At 41.0% G+C, this 23,051-nt stretch overlaps 1 protein-coding gene across 1 annotated transcript in view; it reads left to right on the plus strand.

Annotated features, from left to right (window-relative positions):
• cntn3a.2 (contactin 3a, tandem duplicate 2) overlaps positions 1–23,051 on the plus strand; it is a 220,099-nt gene that overhangs the window by 96,761 nt on the left and 100,287 nt on the right. Inside the window, exons 10-12 of the mRNA XM_061976496.1 lie at positions 10,175–10,304; positions 17,884–18,034; positions 18,297–18,424. Of these exons, the coding sequence (XP_061832480.1) occupies positions 10,175–10,304; positions 17,884–18,034; positions 18,297–18,424 (409 nt within the window). The remainder of the gene's footprint in view (positions 1–10,174; positions 10,305–17,883; positions 18,035–18,296; positions 18,425–23,051) is intronic.

Consider the following 23,051-nt stretch of genomic DNA (forward strand, 5'->3'; position numbering starts at 1 on the left):
GGCAAGCAATGGCGGCAGTTTGTTCCCGCAGACGAGCGAGCTAAACCCCCTGGATGTCTTGGCTCACACCGTCCCTTATGCCACCGAAGATGATCAAGAGAAGAATATCGAGCCTAGCTTCCCTGGCCTGCTGACATCAACTCCAAAACTGGACAGATCAGCTTTCAGGAAAAGAGAGCGGATGAAGGTATGTCTACAGAATATATTAATTGATGAAAACTTTATTCATTACTCGCGGTTTTACGTAAATTATTATACATAAACTGTGTTTACCAATAATTTAGCTTAAAAACATTACAACACTTAAAAACAAACACATACCAATCGTTGGTTAGAAGGCGATCGCCGAATTTGTCCTCGCTTTCTCCCGTGTCGCTGGCTGTCGTGTCGTTTTCGTCGGTTTCGCTTGCATACGGTTCAAACCGATATGGCTCAATAGCTTCAGTTTCTTCTTCAAGTTCGCTTAAGCCGCTGAAATCCGAGTCTGAATCCGGGCTAATGTCGCAATACCTTGCTGTTCTATCCGCCATGTTTGTTTGTATTGGCATCACTATGTGACGTCACAGGAAAATGGACGGGTGTATATAACGATGGTTAAAATCAGGCACTTTGAAGCTTTTTTTAGGGATTGCGTGATGGGTAAAATTTTGAAAAAAACTTCGAAAAATAAAATAAGCCACTGGGAACTGATTTTTAATGGTTTTAACCCTTCTGAAATTGTGATAATGTTCCCCTTTAATGAAACTGCCTAACAATAAACCCACATAAGAAACCAAGAACTCGCCCTCGATCATTCTACAGTTATAACGTGATTGGGCAGGCACGCTGTTTATATTGTGGGAAAGCGGACGTGAAAACAGGTCAGGTCCGCATGGAGCTGGAGGGGGCGTTGCTTCCAGCTCGCCCTGAATTTCGGGAGATTTTCGGGAGAAAATTTGTCTAGGGAGTTTTTCGGGAGAGGCGCTGAATTTCGGGAGTCTCCCGGAAAATCCGGGAGGGTTGACAAGTATGCCTACTCATCATCTGTGCTCTGTTGTGAGACCATAATACAATTTGATGTCTTTATATGTTAGGCCAATACTAAAATAGAAATCGATAAACTTCTCCCACGGATGATGGGTAGGCTCCTCCATCGCTGTGTCTGTTTTACTTCCGGTTCACTGACAAAGGAAAAAAAACTTTTTGCGAGCTCTCGCAAAAATTATTGCACAAGTAAACATTTTTTTCCCTCCATGTCCCTTTAGGCTTTAGTTGCTTTGTAAAATATAACTTACTTCACCAATTATTATGTATTTAGGAATTTATTTTTATTGTTATTACTTATGGTGTATATTGTGAATAAATTGAGAACAGGAAGTGAACAAAAGTATTTGCAACTGCTATGTAAAGGAAAAGGGGTAGGATTAAATAAGCTCTGCTTCTTCCTACTCCTTTTCGAACATGTTGAATAGAGAAACTGGAAATTGTGATGCATCATGTTCCAAATAAACTCAAACTCAACTCAACCCAACTCAATCCTCTTGACGCCTGCCGTTGGAATGGATTGCAGTTTTTCAAAGCGCATTTCCGGATGCGATAAATAGAGAATATGAAGCCGTCGCCAAGGTGTGCCAGTGAATAGACTGCGCTTCCCTGTCCTTACCCCGGCAGATCACACAGCAGCGTGGTCCCCGCGAGGTTGCTTCATTTCATCTGAATGGAGTCACTTGCCGCTCTTCATTATTCATGGCGCATATTTAAGAGCCGCCTGATTAAGGGACAGTGAGTTTAATCTAGTTTGAGATACGCCGCGTGAAGCATAACACCTTGCTGCTACAGCATATGTAATGTGGTGTATAGTGAGAACCATGGCTTTCAGCTTGGTTGTCTTTAACGTTGCAGATATGTATTTATGTGTGTGTTAAATAATGTTACGCTAATTCATTGAGATTGACCACAACACACTTCTTTCATATTCTTATATTTGTCAAGTGGAAAGTTTACTTCTTTCTGTATCTGTGAAGGTTATCACAGGAAACACAGAAAGGAATTTAAAGAACACAATTATTGGCACTTTGCAAAAACACATTTTGGAATTGTACCATGTAAACAAACAGCTGTCAAAAGAAGGTATACACTCCATCATGCTTCACCGCACTGAACCCCCTCTGTGTCATGTCTGTGTAATCATGTTTTGTCTTAGTCATGTTTTGTTTAGTTATTGGACTCTTTAGTTTCTGGCTTTTCACTCCCTTGTCTTGTTTCCATGGCTACCCATTAGTTTCACCTGTTCCACGTTTGGACTCATTGTGCACTCTTGTTTGTCACCATAGCAACCCATTAGTTTTCACCTGCCCTCACGACTCACGCACCTGTCTTTAATCATGTCACTATTATTTAAACCCATTGTTGCCAGGAAGTCTCCCTGGCGACATCATACCCCTGTCACACTCTGTTTACCTCTGCGTACTTCATGCCCTGTCCAAGTAAGTTTTGTTTTGGTTCATGCCACAGTTAGCGACTTTTGTTCATGTCCTTAGTTTTTTGCCCACGTGCAAGTATTGGTTTCATTTGTCAAGTTTGTACTTCCGCCTTGTGCGCACCTTTAGTTTGTTCTTTTGTTATAGTAAAATTAAATGTCTTCACCTTCACGCCATGTCTGGTCCAAATGTTCATTTGCACCAAGGGAGAACAAACCACGCCATAGTCCAAGTCTTGACACTCTGTTCCTGAAGTCTTCTGATACCTGCCCGAGATTTTAACAATAAACTTACCTTTGATCAGCACACCACGGACATTCAAAAAAGAAGTCAACAACGATTGTCAGCCGTCCGTAAACCTCACCTCCTGTTATTACTGTACCATCACTGCCACGATTGCCCAAAACCAACTCAGATGGACTGGCCATGTAGTCCGCATGCCTGACTCTCGCCTCCCAAAACAAGTCCTTTATTCCCAGCTTGTTGAAGGGAAACGGGCCCCGGGAGGTCAAAAGAAGAGATTTAAGGATAACATCAAGGCAAACCTGACAAAGTGTCGCATAGACCTTAAGTCTTGGGAAGTCAAGGCAACAGACAGGAGGATGTGGAGAAACCTTGTCCGTGAGGGTGTCGCGCAATATAATGACGACCTCCGCCATGCTGCACAAGACAAGCGCAGACTAAGAAAGGAGAGAGCATCCACCAAACAGGCCCAACCCAAACCCACCACCACTACATTCCCTTGTCCACATTGCCCCAGAATAATCGGGTACAGAATCGGCCTCCACGCCCACCTGAAGACCCACAAGGACCAGGAAGGAGGACAGTCATACTCGACCACGAGTGACCGCCGATGATGATGATTACTGTATCAAAGCATCGTTCAACCCATCCTTCTGTACTGTTCCACATATTTTTTTACTATGCTTTCTGTAACAAACCGGACCAAACTCACACGGGTTACAGACACAGCAGCTAAAATCATCGGCCTACCCACACCCAACATCTCAGATTTAAACCACAGGTCTATCATTCGACTGGCAAACACAATAGCCCAGTATATGACTCACCCACTATACCAATACATCATCCCACTACCATCAGAGTGCAGGTACAGAACTATGAAAATCCGGAAGGCCCTCCTCGGGAAAAGCCTTACCCCTGCAGCTATTGCCGCCCTAAACAGCAGGCCCGGCCGATCTGTCTGAGGAGCCTGTAAATGTGTTGGTCATGTATGATGTCTTTTTGTCGCTTTTGTCCGTGATGTGTAATGTCTATTGTTTACATTTTCCCCAACGGGGACCAATAAATCTTAATCTAATATATCTAACCCAGTGTTTTTCAACCTTTTTTGAGCCAAGGTGCATTTTTTTCATTGAAAAAATCCGGAGGCATACCACCAGCAGTAATCATTAAGAAATGAAACTCAGTAGACAATAAAAAGTTGTTGTCGCAATTGTTGCATATGAATTTAAACCATAACCAACCATGCATCACCATAGCTCTTGTCTCAAAGTAGGTGTACTGTCACGACCTGTCACATCACACTGTGACTTATTTGGAGTTTTTTAGTTGTGTTCCCGTGCATACTGTTTTAGTTCTTGTCTTGCGTTCCTATTTTGGTGGCTTTTCCTGTTTTTTTGGTATTTTCCTGTTGCAGTTTCATGTCTTCCTTTGAGCGCTATTCCCCGCACCTGCTTTGTTTTAGCAATCAAGAATATTTAAGTTGTTGCTATCTTTTTTTGTGTGGACATTGTTGATTGTCATGTCATGTACGGATGTACTTTGTCTGCTCCACACGCTGTAAGTCTTTGCTGTCGTCCAGCATTCTGTTTTTGTTTACTTTGTCACCAGTTCAGTTTTAGTTTCGTTCTGCATGGCCATCCTTAAGCTTTAATGCCTTTTCTTAAGGGCACTCACCTTTTGTTTATTTTTGGTTTAATCATTAGACACCTTTTGACTTCCCGCTGTTGTCTGCATATTGTGATCACAACAAACCGTCCTCGTCTCACAAGACGTGTTCCCGACATCTACAAAGCAATTAGCTACCGGCTTCCACCTACTGATATTGAGGAGAATAACATGGTTACTCTGCCGAGCTCTCGACAGCACCGACACTCAACAACGGCACATTATTTGGGGATTATAATTACTGGTTTGCAAAAAATATTTTTTAACTCAAATAGGTGAAATTATATAATCTCCCCCCGTACACCAGACTGTATCTCACGGCACAGTGGTTGAAAAACACTGCTTTAACCCATGTCAAAAAGCTACAGCTCCAAATGATCTTTCATACCCTGCACCACTTCACCGCACAATTCCATAAAGTACAGGTAGCCTATAAAGTGCACAAATCCCCACAGTTCCCTTTTAACTCTTCCTTTCCTCATAAATCTGCGGTTCACAACCTTCTCTATAACCCTAGTAAAGCTTTTATTCAGTTTTGGCGCCCCGTACAAAAGTGCAGTTATGTCTCAGTTTAAGGTTAAAATGTGATGTTGGTAAGTTGCTTGTTTTATCATGGAAATAATACAGTTCATACGACAATACAATAGGTTTGCGTGCATTACGACACATACACACTTGATAGTGCACGCAAAGCTGATCTACCAAGCTTCTCTGCAGAGGATTGCGTCTTTTAAATGAGCAAAATAGCGAGCGCAATTTATCTAGCGTGTGTGACTTCATATATATGCAGAATATATGCTATATATTAGAATGGCCACAATACTAGGAGGAGGATATGAAAAAAGAGTCCTTGCGATGTGATTTATCAAGACTAAAACTGTCCTGCAGCCGCTGTTTTGCTTCTATATTTAGCACGTTTGAAATCGACGTCCAAATTGGCACAGTTATGCACAAATGGCTGTGAGAACAAAGGTGATCGAGCTGGACCGAAAATCTCTCATCCAACATGTTTGTCAACATATTTGGACTGTCATAAATGCAAAACATAATAGACATATCTTCTATTCACAAATGACAATTTATAATGGTATAGCTGTTGGATGACTTGAGGGGCTAAAGTAATTCAAATGATGTCTGTTAGTAGGGATGTCCGATAATATCGGCCTGCCGATATTATCGGCCGATAAATGCGTTAAAATGTACTATCGGAAATTATCGGTATCGTTTTTTTTATTATCGGTATCGTTTTTATTTTTTTTTTCTATTTTTTTTTTATCAAATCAACATAAAAAACACAAGATACACTTACAATAAGTGCACCAACCCAAAAAACCTCCCTCCCCCATTTACACTCATTCACACTCATTCACACAAAAGGGTTGTTTCTTTCTGTTATTAATATTCTGGTTCCTACATTATATATCAATATATAGCAATACAGTCTGCAAGGCATAGAGTCCGTAAGCACACATGATTGTGCGTGCCACTGGTCCACTAATAGTACTAACCTTTAACAGTTAATTTGACTAATTTTCATTAATTACTAGTTTCTATGTAACTGTTTTTATATTGTTTTACTTTCTTTTTTATTCAGGAAAATGTTTTTAATTTATTTATCTTATTTTATTATTATTTAAAAAAAGTACTTTATCTTCACCATACCTGGATGTCCAAATTAGGCATAATAATGTGTTAATTTCACGACTGCATATATCAGTTGATATCGGTATTGGTTGATATCGGTATCGGTAATTAAAGAGTTGGACAATATCGGAATATCGGATATCGGCAAAAAGCCATTATCGGACAGCCCTACCTGTTAGTGTACGCTGGCGTTTTTAAAATGTTTGTTTTTTCGTTTAGGTCAAATGTTACTAATATATCTCATATATGAAAATAACTTCTTGCAATATGCATTTTCTTGCGCCCCGGATCATTCCGGCACAGGCGTGCAGTTAAATGCCGGTGTCTCATCCAGATCGCATTTTTAGCACGCTAAAAAGTGGGTTCAATGTAAAGTGCCATGCAGGACTTCTTCTTCTTCTTCTTCACCGAACCCTTCTTTAGTGAAAAATAAAAAAATGTTTTTCTCAAATTCAAGACAAAGTTGTATGTTTTTTTTACTGGTGCACAGAATGAACTGTGCATGAACATCACCTTGTTCAAAGAACAAAACCAACACAGTGCATGAACTCAAAACAAATTACACACCTTACACACATTACCATGAATAGATTAACGTGGACCCAGACTTAAACAAGTTGAAAAACTTATTCGGGTGTTACCATTTAGTGGTCAATTGTACGGAATATGTACTGTACTGTGTAAACTGTACCGTGTATTCTCTTCCTTTGCAATCTGCTCGTAAAAGATTCAATCAATCAATCAAAAAACCTGCAAATCAGATGGAAAATTAGAGGAACATTGTTTGGGGGTATCCATAATACACTGATAGGGAGAAGTTTTTATTTACACGATAAGTCGGATGTCTCTTTACCTCCGTGGCGGAGGCTCCGCCGAAACCCTGAGGCCGACTCACCGAGCCCCTAGGGTTCGATCGAACCCAGGTTAAGAACCACTGTACTATAACCACTATGCTTGACAGGATACAAGACGATCATCTTGGTACTCATTGTGTTGGCAGCTACTTCGTCAATAATGGCAAAACTTCCAATGCTTCAAAATGTCATAGAACATTTTTCATGTGTCCCTTAATGAACCACAGTTCCTTAGTGCCGGCAGAACTCATACAACCACTGCGCTTGGTTGTAGGAAAGACCTAATTATATTGGTATGCACTTGTGTTGACAGCTTTTTAGACAATGACTGTATGCTGAATCATTTTCAGAAGGAAGTAAATGTGTATTTATATAAGCTTTATCCAAATCTAATTTCTACAGTATTATCCCTTAATATGTGTACTATGACAAGCCACAAACCAGTGATGTGCATTGAGGTTCATAGTTTTTTTTAAACTTTAACATATTGTATTACATTTTAAACATAACAAGAACATTTTGAAAATAATTCACCTCAGGTAAAAGTAATGTTTTCAAATACTCCCTATTCCAATTAATTATATATTTTATTTTATTTTTGCATAATACGTTAATGTTCCTATTATTCTTTAGAAAACTATGTTACTTTGTTTGTAAAAGACCTCCTTATTTTCATTTCGTTTTAAACGTTTTTCTTTGCAATGACAAGCACGTTCTAGCTCAAGTACGCCCCTGCATCCTTATGGTGGGGAAGAGAAATTGCGGGCCTGGACAAATGACATTTATGCAGTTTATTGTCCAATTCAGAAAGAATAATAATGACACGCTTACTTAAAAAGTGATACACATGCTGTAGAAAGTCATTGTGTAAAACAAATGTTTTTGACAAAACATTTTGACACTGAGATGGTGGGCTTGCTTGTGCACTAAGCAGAAATAAGACATCACTGCAGCCACATCTCAAGTTCATGGCATGTATTTGATCCAAATACAAAGTAGGGTTTAACAGTATGCCAGTATTAGAATAGTACTGCGATGCTAATGAATCATATTCGGTACTATACCGCCTCTGAAAAGTGCCGGTCAAAATGTAAACAAACACCATTGGTGGATCTACACCTAACATCCACTGTAATGATACCAAGTACAGCAGCGTATTTAGTTGATACTACCGTATTTTCCGCACCATAAGGCGCCCTGGGTTAAAAGCCGCGCCTTCAATGAACGGCATATTTCAAAACTTTGTCCACCTATAAGCCGCCCGGTGTTGTAAGCCGCATCTAACTGCGCTAAAGGAATGTCAAAAAAAACAGTCAGATAGGTCAGTCAAACTTTAATAATATATTAAAAACCAGCGTTCTAACAACTCTGTTCACTCCCAAAATGTACGCAAATGTGCAATCACAAACATAGTAAAATTCAAAATAGTGCAGAGCAATAGCAACATAATGTTGCTCGAACGTTAATGTCACAACACACAAAATAAACATAACGCTCACTTTCTGAAGTTATTCTTCATTCATAAATCCCTCGAATTATTCTCCTTCGTTGTCCGAATTGAAAAGTTGGGCGAATGTGGGATCCAAAATGTCGTCTGGCGCTGTCTCCCTGCCTCCCTGTCTTGGTGAACGTCACGTGTGTTCGCCTTCTGTCATCCACTGTTCCCACGCAGTTAGCAGTCTAGCTTCGAATGCCCTGTTGACACCAATATCTAGCGGCTGGAGGTCTTTTGTCAATCCACCCGGAATGACGGCGAGTATTGAATTAAGCGCGTAAGCGTGTCTCTTAATGTGATGTTATGAGCTAGCAAATATAACAACTACACTACCCAGCATGCAACGATAGTGACGAGCTTGCGCGGTAGCCCTGAGAAGCGTTGTTGTATGTGCTGGCAGTTAGAATGTGGTTATGAGCACGCTGTGAGTAAACGTTGAGAACTCAGTTAACACGCCTCGTCTGCATTATTTATAATTAGACAGACAACACACTTAATAGGAGCCATTTTGGGGTCTTTACATAAACACACAAATGGAAATGAAACGTCACATATCCCAGCATGCACCGCGCACTTCTTCTACGGGGAAAAAAGATGGCGGCTGTTTACCGAAGTTGCGAGACCGAAACTTTATGAAAATGAATCTTAATATTTATCCATATATAAAGCGCACCGGGTTATAAGGCGCACTGTCAGCTTTTGAGAAAATTTGTGGTTTTTAGGTGCGCCTTATAGTGCGGAAAATACGGTACTATGATTACGTTGATATTTTTTGGCATCGCAACATCTTCTTTTGTTTTTTTTTTAATGTATATTATGTTTAGGAAATATGTCCCTGGACTCATGAGGACTTTGAATATGACCAATGCATGATCCTGTAACTACTTGGTATCGGATTGATACCCACATTTGTGGTATCATCCAAAACTAATGTCAAGTATCCAACAACAGAAGAATAAGTGATTATTACATTTTAACAGAAGTGTAGATAGAACATGTTAAAAGAGAAAGTAAGCAGATATTAACAGTAAATGAACAAGTACATTAATAATAAATTTTTACAGTTTGTCCCTTATAATGTTGACAAAATAATAGAATGATAAATGACACAATATGTTACTGCATACATCCGTAGCTAAATTAGGAGCCTTTGTTTGCTTACTTACTACTAAAAGACAAGTTGTCTTGTAAGTTCACTATTTTATTTAGGGACAAACTTGCAATAAGAAACATATGTTTAATGTACCCTAAGATTTTTTTGTTAAAATAAAGCCAATAATGCAATTTTTTGTGGTCCCCTTTATTTAGAAAAGTATCTTAATAATTTAATATTGGTATCGGGACAACACTAAGACAAAGTAATTTAGTGATTTTAAGAACATATTTAAAAATTACTGGTTTCATACGTAAAGTACATTTATAACACAGTTCAATAATATTTATATATCTAATAAAAATGTTTGTATTTATCATGATGAACCTTACCTGACTGCATACCCCAGCCACAGACTCACTGTAGCTGCTATCTGTGCATTTAAGTGAGTGGAGCTGCTGGAAGCAGGACCAACCCAGCAGACTATAAATCTTGGTTTACATGATGGCGAGACGTATCTTGGAACTATTTGGCAGACGCAAATGTGATTTCTAGCCAGATTGATTCATTCGTGATTTGTAAATCCGGATTTGATCTATGCCCATTGGTTATGGCGCCTTCCCAATCCAATGCTTATTAAGCTCGGCCAGAGTCTGCTGAGCAAAGCAAAGGCTATCTTAAGTCTCAAGCAGTAATTGCTTTCTTTCATCCCTCACAGGATAGGATCCTCGTGAAGGACGGAGCTCTGTCAGTGTCTGTGTTGACACTTGCCGATGCCGGAATGTACCAGTGTGTGGCTGAGAACGAGCACAGCATTATATATTTTGCTGCTGAACTAATGGTTTTAGGTAGGTGGCATTTATCTCTCCCTTAAATCATCAAATCATTGTTGCTCCACAATTTTAAAGGTCATTTTAGTGACATTCTGAAAGGTTGTCTGGCTTAACGGATAATGGGGTCAGTGAGGATGTTTTGTGGAGGTCAAACACATTTAAGATGTATCGTTTTATGTACCTGCTAAGTGGGAGCAGAATTGCTGCTTGTATATATTTACATTAGAGCTGTCAAAATTAACGAGTTAACTCATGATTAATCACAATTGTCGCATTATTCTTGTACACACTTCGATTAATCATGCAATCTATTTTCCCCATACCGCCATAGATCAATCGCGATCAATGCATATGTGAGTGAGCAGATTCTTGACTAGGGTTGTACATTATACCGGTATTAGTATAGTACCGCGATTCTAATTAATCATTTTCGGTACTATACCGTCTCTGAAACGTACCGGACCCACACCCCCCGCGCCTCCGTCAAAGTCACGTCGTGTCATTGCTGGTTTTACGAGCAGAGGAGCATGTTCGGCGGCACACACACACACACACACACACACACACAGAGTACTTACAAGCAGACACAGTGTGTAGACAGAAGAGGGAGAACGGACGCATTTTGGCTTAAAAACTAACAATAAAGGTGAAGTTATAACACTGACACGCCCTCAGGAAGAGGTGCTTTAAGACATGGCTAGCTAGCTAGCGGCTAACGTACATCCGCCGTCGGCAGTGTTTTAGCTACTTCTAAATCCCTAATCCTGGTAACCATGGCAACAAAAAAAGTATGTGTTTTACAAGTAGCATCCCTGCAGGACGAGGAATAGCTAAACATGCTTCACTACACACCGTAGCTCACCGGCGTCAAAATGTAAACAAATGCCATTGGTGGATCTACACCTAACATCCATTGTAATGATACCAAGTACATGCACGTATGTAGTCGATACTACTATGATTACGTCGATATTTTTTGGCATCACAACATCTTCTTTCTTTTAAAAAAAAATTATATTATGTTTATAAACTCAGGAAATATGTCCCTGGTAGAGATGCGCGGATAGGCAATTATTTCATCCGCAACCGCATCACTAAAGTCGTCAACCATCCGCCATCCACCCGTTTCTAACATTTAATCAGAACTGCACCCGCCCGCACCCGCCAGCACCCGCCCGTTGTTATATATCTAATATAGACGATGCAAGGCATTAGTGAGGTTATAAAGCTTTTGCCTGTTAAAGAAAGGAGACACCAGTGCGCAATCATCTGGGAGCCGCGCTGAGCGCACCTCCAAGTGCATGGAGGTGCGATGTCCCTCGCACCCGCGGCGGCTCCACCCGGGCTCGCGCCCGAGGCTTCAGCGCGCACCGCGGCGGCCATCCTACTCGTCGCGGCCTAGCCCTCGCGGCTCTCGCTGCCGGCCACGGCCGGGTATGGGCCCGACGCTCCAGCGCCATCCATTTTCAGGGCTAGTTGATTCGGCAGGTGGGTTGTTACACACTCCTTAGCGGGTACCGACTTCCATGGCCACCGTCCACCGCGGAGTGACCCCTGTTACGCGCCCCAGGCAACGGGGGTGGCGGGCAGGTAAGCTGCGCGGGCGGAGTGCGCGGAGTGACCCCTGTTACGAGCCCCCGGCCACGGGGGTGGCGGGCAGGTAAGCTGCTTACCTGCTGCTCGTGACGCCGGCCGCGGCGAAGGCGGACGAGGCGGGGTGTCGGTGCGGTGGGCGCGGTGGTGACCCTGGACGTGCGTCGGGCCCTTCTCGCGGATCACCTCAGCTACAGCTCCCGGTGGGGCCCTCTCGGGGGAAGGGGCCTCGGTCCCGGACCCCGGCGAGGCGTCCCTTCTCCGCTCCGTAAAAGTGTCCATCTCTTTTTTTTTTCTTCTTCTGTTGTGGCATATGCTGCAGGTGCCTGCTCGTTTTTCGTATGTGGGTAACAACATTTAACTATGTATATATATTTCCGAATTGGTTTAACTGCCACCCGCCTGAATCTATTTAAAATCTAATTTTTTTTAATTTCAACCGCCCGACCCGACCCGCGGATAAAATTTTATTTTATTTTTTTTCAACCGCACGATCCGCGGATAATCCGCGGACTCCGCGGATAATCCGCGGACTCCGCGGTTGTGTCCGCAAACCGCGCATCTCTAGTCCCTGGACATATGAGGACTTTGAATATGACCAAGGAATGATCCTGTAACTACCTGGTATCGGATTGATACCCAAATTTGTGGTATCATCCAAAACTAATGTAAAGTATCAAACAACAGAAGAATAAGTGATTATTACATTGTAACAGAAGTGTAGATAGAACATGATGAAATAGAAAGTAATGAAATATTAACAGTAAATGAACAAGTAGATTAATAATTTTTTACCACTTGTCCTTAATAATGTTGACAAAATAGTAGAATGATAAATGAGACAATATGTTACTGCATACGTCAGCAGACTAATAGGAGCCTTTGTTTGTTTACTTACTACTAAAAGACAAGTTGTCTAGTATGTTCACTATTTTATTTAAGGACTTAAATGCAATAAGCAACATATGTTTAATGTACCCTAAGATTTTTTTTTGTTAAAATAAACCCAATAATGGAATTTTTTTGTGGTCCCCTTTATTTAGAAAAGTACCAAAAAGTATCGAAATAATTTTAGTACCAGTACCAAAATATTGGTATTGTTACAACGCTACTCTTGACAGGTGTGCTTGCAGGCAAATTTCATACAGCCTGAAAGAACTTCAGAAGAAGTGTTTCCAAGTTTTGTGTAAATGTTTAAAAACATTCCTGCATTACATTCTGACAAAAAATTGCATTTGTGTACCAATATTTGGGTCTTTTCATGAACTAATTTCAACTGTGTAAACGAGTAATCACCTGTGATTAATCACAATTAATCCACATTCCAAAATGTGTCTATTCTGATTAGAAAAATTCATCATTTGACAGCCGTAATTTATAAACATTAGGTCTGTCAGAAATAAAGGGTTAACTCATGTGATGCTTCTTTACCTTGACTGTGGATAGTTAAGCTGAAAGGCGGCGCGCGCTGTTATACGGTCAGTGATCAGGTCAATGCATGCGTCAGTGCAAAGATGAGTGAAGAGACTCTGACTGTCGGGCTTACTGGCAAATTTCACTTCAAAATACACCCAAAAGAGACTTTAGATACAGCTGTTTTAAGCAAATTAATGACAAGTAAATCATAAATCACAATTCAAGTACAACATTTAAAAAGTTTTCCTGTTTTTTTTCTGACAGTAAAATTGCATTTGTGTCCAAATGCTTTGATCTGTTATGGGTGTACAGGAGGTAGGAGGAACGTTGTTTTAGCTCTATTTATTTATATATATATAAATAATATATATAATATATAGATTAATAAACAAGGGGTAATGAAGTGTGACAAATCCAAAAGTGTATGATGTGCGACTATGTGTGGGAATTGACTGTAGTGTGTTACCGGTAATGTTGACCGAGAGGTGTAAGTCCCGGAGGGGAAAGGCAGGCTCGAAGGTCCGTGAGACAGGCAGGTAGTCGGAGCAATGGCGAGGCGTCAGAGTCTGTGTCCAGGCAGGAGGTCGAGATCCAAAGGGAACGCGGGGAGACAAGCGAGACACACTGCTCGTGACGTGGGAACGAAGGCAGGCCGCAGAGAGGCGACAAGGAGGACACGAGACAATGAACTCGACGGGGGAGAAAACACAGAGAGCAAAGAGTGCGCATAGAGCTTGACGTATGGGCTTACTGTACTGAACAGGAAACTACGTTCTGGCCCGGGATAGCAGGTTGTGCTGGCTTATGAAGGCAGGTCTCATCATCAGATTCAGGTGTGTTGATTGCCGGTGATTGATTGCAGCTCTTTGCTGCAGCCGGACTGGCACGCGCCTGGCGCGCTCCTGGAGATGCGCCCAGCGCAGCGCACGCATGAATGCGTACGTCACCGTGACATGGTCTTTTTTAACGTTAATTTAAATCATGCAAGCAAGTAATTTACTGTGGTTAATTCCAATTAATCATCATGCAAAAGTGTGATTAATCTTATTAAAAAACACAATTTGATCAGCACTAATAATAATGCATCTTAAGTATAGTGTCATGATCCCACATGACAGTTTGGACTTTATGTATTTTCTTGTCTTCTTATTTTGGTTCTAATTCCTCCTTGTTTTGCTGCACCTTTACTTTCTGTTGAGTTTCCTGCCAGCGCTGGATAGGTGCTTTTTGTCACTGTGCATGTGTTCTCTGCTGCCGCTACGTGCCATGCACTAGCCGTTGTTTGGTTCTCTTCGTAAATAAATAAATCATTTGACCTGCATGACGACTCCTGTCTCTTGGTCCTGGGGTCACGCCTTCAGCCGACATGGAACATGTAGAGGTGTAACAATAAATCTAGTTTGTTTTCCCCCATAAAAGACGTCGCCTTAATAAAACCTTTTTTTTTTTTTAACTAAATATATTTCTTCATTTTGTTTTTGACTGCCGGACAATTTCTGTAATATTAATACGTTAAAATAATACAACATAATTAAAAACTCACTCGATTTTTTAAATTGTTTATTTTTTTGTATTAATCAATCCAACAAAACAATACACGATACTACCATAACAATACAATTCCAAAACCAAATTTGGCCCAGCAACATTCAGAATAGCAATCAACAGAGCAATTGAGAGGACACACAAACATGACACGAAACAATCCAAAAGTAGTCAAACAAAAATTAATAATATCAACAACAGTATCAATAGTAATACAAATTCCAACATCGTAGTGATTAGAAATCTCATTGACATTGTCATCACAGCCATTTATAAAAAATAAAACAAAAACAGTTAAAAAATGAACAATACACTTGCATCACATCGCATAACTCTAGACTCTAGAAAGAGGTTCCGCAGCCTCCGAAGCAGAACCTCCAGGTTCTGTAACAGCTTCTTCCCTCAGGCCGTAAGACTCTTGAACGCATCATAATTAAATCATCCCCTCAACTCCCCCAAAATGGATAAACCCGCTGGAATAAAAAAGACAATATAACATACATCCATAAACGTGGACGCATGTGGAAAAGTGCAATATATTTATCTGTACAGTAACCTGTTTATTTATTTATATATGCACCTTATTGCTTTTTTATCCTGCACTACCATGAGCTTATGTAACGAAATTTTGTTCTTATCTGTGCTGTAAAGTTCAAATTTGAATGACAATAAAAAGGAAGTCTAAGTCTAAGTCTAAGTCTAGTCCAGGGGTTGGCAACCCGTGGCTCTAGAGCCGCATGCGGCTCTTTAGCGCCGCCCTAGTGGCTCTCTGGAGCTTTTTAAAAAATGTATGAAAAATGGAAAAAGATGAGGGGAAAAAAATAATAATTTTGTTTTAATATGGTTTATGTAGGAGGTCAAACATGACACAAGCCTCCCTAATTGTTATAAAGCACACTGTTTGTATTAAACATGCTTCACTGATTCGAGTATTTGGTGAGCGCCGTTTTGTCCTACTAATTTTGGCGGTCCTTGAACTCACCGTAGTTAGTTTACATTAGAGATGCGCGGTTTGCGGACACAACCGCGGAGTCCGCGGATTATCCGCGGATCGGGCGGATGAAATTAAAAAAAATAAGATTTTATCCGCTCGCGGGTCGGGTCGGGCGGATTAATTAGATTTTTTTTTTTTTTTTTTTTTTTTTGCGGGTGGCAGTTAAACCAATTGGGAAATATATATACATAGTTAAATGTTGTTACCCACATACGAAAAACGAGCAGGCACCTGCTGCATATGCCACAACAGAAGAAAAAAAAAGAAAAGAGATGGACACTTTTACGGAGCGGAGAAGGGACGCCTCGCCGGGGTCCGGGACCGAGGCCCCTTCCCCCGAGAGGGCCCCACCGGGAGCCGTAGCTGAGGCGATCCGCGAGAAGGGCCCGACGCACGTCCAGGGTCACTACCGCGCCCACCGCACCGACACCCCGCCGCGGCCGGCGTCACGCGCAGCAGGTAAGCAGCTTACCTGCCCGCCACCCCCGTGGCCGGGGGCTTGTAACATGGGTCACTCCGCGCGCTCCGCCCGCGCAGCTTACCTGCTTGCCACCCCTGTTGCCGGGGGCGCGTAAAAGGGGTCACTCCGCACTCAGTGCGCTCACGAAAGGGGTGGGGCTCACCCTGGTTGATATAGAGAGCAGGACGGTGGTCATGGAATTTCATTTAAGGTTTGTGATAAACCATCAAACTCATTCGTTAAAAGGACTCTATAGTAATATAAAGCGAAATTTTCTGGACATTATCATGCAAGAAAAGTTTATTTTTGGGATCGCGATCACCGCGTAATGATTTTTAAAGGTTGCATTACATTATTAACTGTCCCATGTGATCAGCCAGTGCGATTGGAAGTCCATGCTCAATTATTGCCTCCGTAAATAAAACTTCGGCATTTATCACATCCAAAGAATCTGTTTGGGCGACGAAAAACGTTGAAAGTTTTCCACTTGTATCGCTAGCAACGGCATTAGACTTGTGTTTTTTTTGTCCCAACGTGGTCTTTTACATCGCTAATTCCTCCGTGTCCGATCGAAAAATCTTGTCTGCACAAGGTGCAATTCGCGTAGTTTTCACCCTTTTTTTTTTTTTTGATTAATATTAGATATATAACAACGGGCGGATGGCGGGCGGATGCAGTTCTGATCAAACGTTACATCGGGTGGATGGCGGATGGATGACGACTTTCTGACGCGGTTGCGGATGAGATAAATTGCCTATCCGCGCATCTCTAGTTTACATGTATAACTTTCTCCGACTTTCTAGGACGTGTTTTATGCCACTTCTTTTTCTGTCTCATTTTGTCCACCAAACTTTTAATGTTGTGCATGAAAGGTGAGTTTTGTTGACGTTATTGACTTGTGTGGAGTGCTAATCAGACATATGTGGTCACTGCATGACTGCAAGCTAATCGATGCTAACATGCTATTCAGGCTAGCTATATGTACATATTGCATCATTATGCCTCATTTGTAGCTATATTTGAGGTCATTTAGTTTCCTTTAAGTTCTCTTAATTCAATTTATATCTCAAGACACACTATCTGTATGTAATATGGCTTTTAATTTTTTTAATTTTTGCGGCTCAGACAGATTTGTTTTTGTATTTTTGGTCCAATATGGCTCTTTCAACATTTTGGGTTGCCGACCCCTGGTCTAGTCTATAAGCTTGACAACACATTGTGTCCAATATTTTCCACAAAGATAAAATAAGTCATATTTTAAAATAATACAACATAATTAAACACTCACTCGATGATAAATGAGGTTGTCTTTTGTATTTTCTTCTTCATCCATCCTTTGTTTTTGGTTGGCATACAGCTTTTGCTACGCAAGGTTGGAGTCTACTTGTTTAAGTTACTGGACTGGGCTACAGTTTCCGAAGCTTCGACTTCTCATGTTTTTGTGCAACCTTTGAAACAAAATTTTAATATAATAACGACTTTGGCGTATTGTATTTTGAAGTACCTCTTTACATGATTGATTTAATGCAGGCTGTTTTTTGATGTCGGCAGTCCTATTTTAAAGTCTGCTTACTGTTTCCCACCAGCCTCTCCCCCAGACTTCACAGGAAACGTCCTCAGAGCTTTGCTTAAAGCCAAGGCAGGAAGTACTGTGACTTTGGAATGTAAACCCCAAGCCTATCCCATGGCCAGCATTTTATGGAAGAAAGGAAACCTTCCTATTCTCACCAACAACAGGTAAGGCATCAGGGAGTGGAAGAAGTACTGATTCAGTGTTTAGATCAATGTTTCAAAAGACCCGTCTTTAAAGACTCAATCAATGTCCCTGTTGCAACATAAACACCCAATAAAGCTTATCTGTGCATACATGATGTGCTCATTGAACGGGCTCAGACCCTGGACTCCAATCCAGACCCATAACTATATGTCATGATAAAATCACCTGGCATTAATTGATGTTGGCTCAGGAACTGCTGTGTGTGTCGCTGCACTCTTACAGGATCACCCTTTCGCCAGATGGAACACTGAGACTTGCCAATGTGAGCAAATCTGACGCAGGCAGCTACACGTGCTTTGCTCGGAACAGATTTGGCATGTCGAGTACGACTGGAAGGCTCCTTGTTACAGGTAAGCTCTCTTTGGACGCTGCATTTTTGTGCATTGCATGGATCACACATTAATTGTCCCCTATTATATTTTCAAGCTGTTATAACAAAAATATGTGTCATTCAGCCTGTTTATAAGCACCAAACGTCAGAAAAATGTATAATCTTCTCCATATGGTTGCTTCTTTTTTTTAAATATTGTATTGAAGGAAAAAAAAAAAACCTTCGCATTACATGATAACGCTTCTGACTCGCCTCTATCTTAGGAAAACATCGGTATGCTTCCGTATTAGCCGAAAAAGCTAGCTACGGAAAGAGATAAGCTAGCTTCTACGTCAAAACGAAATGTCAGTTTGTTATGCAGAACACAGTGCGATAGGACACCAATCTGTACTGACTGAAAAACATGAACAATCACATTACAGTATCTGTAAAGTATTAGCCCACATTTCATGTTTTGTTTGTACACAGCGTATGTACTGTAGTTGTAATAACATGCATGCTGTGTGTATCATGATCAATATTAAAGTGTGACTCACTTGATGGACAGTTGTTCGTTTTTGGTCCAGCTGGCCGGGGATGTTTTTCGGTTTATTTGGGTAAGCACTCCAATAAAATGGCTCTAAGTTCCACATTTACAGTGCCAAAGTCACCCCGACCTCACTCTTTTTGATCGATTGATTGATTGATTTAAACTTTTATTAGTAGATTGCTCAGTACAGTACATTTTCCGTACAATTGACCACTAAATGGTAAGACCCGATTAAGTTTTACAACTTGTTTAAGTCGCGGTCCACGCTAATCAATTCATGGTAATGAATTGGCTTCTGTCTGCTCCAACGTCTCAACCTTGTAAAAATAGCTGTCTTCGTTGTCTATTACCAAGTCTTCCACACTCGCGTTTGTACCCGGAAGTAGGAACACACATCTGTTGCCGGAAGTCGGAAGAGCACTGCCATGGAAAAGGAAACCGATCCGCGAAGGAAATCAATGATTCAAATGAGCAAAATACGGTAAACATTGTACATATTACATATTGTTATGAACGTGTCTGTTACTGCATTATATGTAGACTTGCAGTGCGTAAACAAAATGTTGATGGAGGGTTTGGAAGTTGTTTTAGAGGGCTATGAAGGCTAAAACGGTGACTCACATTAGCCACATTAGGCATGTGTTTTTTTATCATCTTTAAAATCTTTAAAAAAAAAGGCAAAAACTGCAATTTTTGGGGAATTTTGCCTATTTTTTTAAATCATTGTGAGAGACAAGAACACGCATGTTTCTAAATAGTAAATACATGCTTTGAAGGGGAACATTATCACAATTTCAGAATTGTTAAAACCATTAAAAATCAGTTCGCAGTGGCTTATTATATTTTTCGAAGTTTTTTTCAAAATTTTACCCATCACGCAATATTCCTAAAAAAAGCTTCAAAGTGCCTGATTTTAACCACACGTCCATTTTCCTGTGACGTCACATAGTGAAGCCAACACAAACAAACATGGCGGAAAGAACAGCAAACTATAGCGACATTAGCTCGGATTCAGACTCGGATTTCAGCTGCTTAAGCGATTCAACAGATTACGAATGTATTGAAACGGATGGTTGTAGTGTGGAGGCAGGTAGCGAAAACGAAATTGAAGAAGAAACTGAAGCTATTGAGCCATATCGGTTTGAACCGTATGCAAGCGAAACCGACGAAAACGACACGACAGCCAGCGACACGACAGCCAGCGACACGAGAGAAAGCGAGGACGAATTCGGCGATCGCCTTCTAACCAACGATTGGTATGTGTTTGTTTGGCATTAAAGGAAATTAACAACTATGAACTAGGTTTACAGCATATGAAATACATTTGGCAACAACATGCACTTTGAGAGTGCAGACAGCCCAATTTTCATCAATTAATATATTCTGTAGACATACCCTCATCCGCGCTCTTTTCCTGAAAGCTGATCTGTCCAGTTTTGGAGTTGATGTCAGCAGGCCAGGGAAGCTAGGGTCTATAGGGGGTTTAGCTCGCTTGTCTGCGGGAACAAACTGCCGCCATTGCTTGCCGTGCTACCGAGGTCCTTTGTCCCTGAATTGCTCACACACTCTGGCAGATTCAATGGGGGTCTGGCGGCAGATTTCTTTGACTTTATCGTTGGAAATGCATCTGCTTTGAGTGTTGCAGGATAGCCACACATTCTTGCCATCTCTTTGGTAGCATAGCTTTCGTCGGTAAAGTGTGCGGAACAAACGTCCAATTTCTTGCCACTTTCGCATCTTTGGGCCACTGGTGCAACTTGAATCCGTCCCTGTTCGTGTTGTTACACCCTCCGACAATACACCGACGAGGCATGATGTCTCCAAGGTACGGAAAACAGTCGAAAAAACGGAAAATAACAAAGCTGATTTGACTCGGTGTTTGAGAAAATGGCGGATTGCTTCCCGATGTGATGCCACGTTGTGACGTCATCGCTCCGAGAGCGAATATTAGAAAGGCGTTTAATTCGCCAAAATTCACCCATTTAGAGTTCGGAAATCGGTTAAAAAATGATATGGTCTTTTTTCTGCAACATCAAGGTATATATTGACGCTTACATAGGTCTGGTAATAATGTTCCCCTTTAAAAGTCCGCTCACAATGGAGCCAATGGGAGTCGCTCTATTCCGCCTATAAAGCGCTCTAAAAAAACATCCAAACACCCCCATCTAGGTTTTATATACATGATGTAAGTATATATGTAATGTAGTAACAGGCACATTCATAATAACATGTCATATTTACCTATTTTGATCATTTTAAGCATTTGGCGGAGCATTAATTTCAAAAACGCCTAACAATAAACTACATCACTGATTTTGACTCACTGCAGACTTCATGAGAGCCAACAAACATAATAAAACATCACTTACTGTACAACGTCTGTTGTCATTAGATTATGTCTTCATCCTTCTACCGTCCAGGTGGGACAGTATTTAGGATCAAGAATACATTGTCGAGCTCCAAGGCGTGAAAGCAGCTCACCGCAACCGCTGTTGTCAATATAGCATCACAAGTTGTTAGCTACCTCTGATAACGGCGCCGCTAGAATTAGGTTGTCTGCGTTACCGCTTATAATAACAATATCTGTAATACTTGGTTAATTTTTGAAGTCACGAAATATAAATAGAGTATTGTTGGCACTTTTTGGATGTTTTTCGAGAGAGATTTATGGGCGGAATAGAAGACCTCCCATTGACTCCAATATAAGCAGACTTTTATTTAAGTTTATTTACGAGTTAAAATGCATTAAAAAGAAATACATCCGTTCTCTTGCCCCTCATAATTGTGAACGATAGGCAAAATCCCCCAAAAGTGCAGTTCCCCTTTAACATCAGAACAGTTGCGTTAAAAAAATATCTGCTCCTTAGTGTTCACTCGGAGGCTTTTCAACCTTTGAAGTTTTAAGATTCTCTCCTTGTTCTGTCTTGACCCGTTAACATATTTTCCTAGATATTCCACATCAAATTCAAAGTTATTGGACTTTTGAAATGTAATGATGCTTCCTCTGGTGGCACAGAGATGACATTTTCCAGAAACCACTTAAGTCCTGCAGCTTGAATGATGTAAAAATAACTAACAGCTATGCGATGATTGTAAATTGCATCTAAAATTATGAATAATTCAGAGGAATGAAATAACATTGAGCATACATCCAGAGGAAGAGAGCGATCAGTTCCAAGCGTAAAACAAAGGCAACAAACCAACTATCCATGTGGAACTTTGGACATACAAATGGGAACATCCAAAAAGAGAAGGCCCAAATTAGGAAAGTCCAAAGCAAATATTGTCTGGAAATGACTTACAGCTGGGCCTTGGCTTATGAATGAGTTCCGTTCCTTGGTCCCAAGTTGAGTTTTAGTGTAAGACGATTCCTATACCTAATCTATCTCTAAAATACCTCCTTAGTCCTTCACACTGTGCACAGGGCACATGAAGGACTTTCAAAATACAGCAATACGAAGATTAAAGACAATAATTAAATGCAGCAGTAATCGAGAACATCGTAAGCTACTTTGCTGAGACTTTTATTTACATCCAGCTTTGTCTGGAATTCTGTCTGAAATAAGAATTATATGTGTGTAAAATCGTTTTCTTGCCTACCTGAGCGGTATATCCTCCAAGCTTGGGTCCTCTACCAAAGGCCTGGGAGCTTGAAGGTTCTGCGCAGGAACTGTGCTGTTCCCAGTATTGCACTCTTCTGGACACAGATGTCAGATGTTTTTTCCTGGAATCTGCTGGAGCCATTCACACAGCTTGGGGTTTACTGCCAACAATGCCATGATCACCACTACTTTTTCTCTCGCTCTTTCTTCAGCCCTCTGTGTTTTTCATGCCTATCGTGTTCCTTTTTCCGAATGTTTCTATCGCCCGGGACTGCTATATCTTTCATCAATGCTGACTTGTGATGTTTATCAACCACCACCATGTCAGGCTGGTTGGCCATCTTCATTTTGTCAGTCTGAATTTGGAAGTTCTCAACCACCTCTGGTGCATACTTGCCAACCTTGAGACCTCCGATTTCGGGAGGTGGGGGGGGCCATGGTTTGGGGCGTGGTTAAGAGGGGAGGAGTATATTTACAGCTAGAATTCACCAAGTCAAGTATTTCATATATATATA

This window comes from Nerophis lumbriciformis, linkage group LG01 (assembly GCF_033978685.3).
Source record: "Nerophis lumbriciformis linkage group LG01, RoL_Nlum_v2.1, whole genome shotgun sequence".
In the NCBI taxonomy this organism is placed as follows: domain Eukaryota; kingdom Metazoa; phylum Chordata; class Actinopteri; order Syngnathiformes; family Syngnathidae; genus Nerophis; species Nerophis lumbriciformis.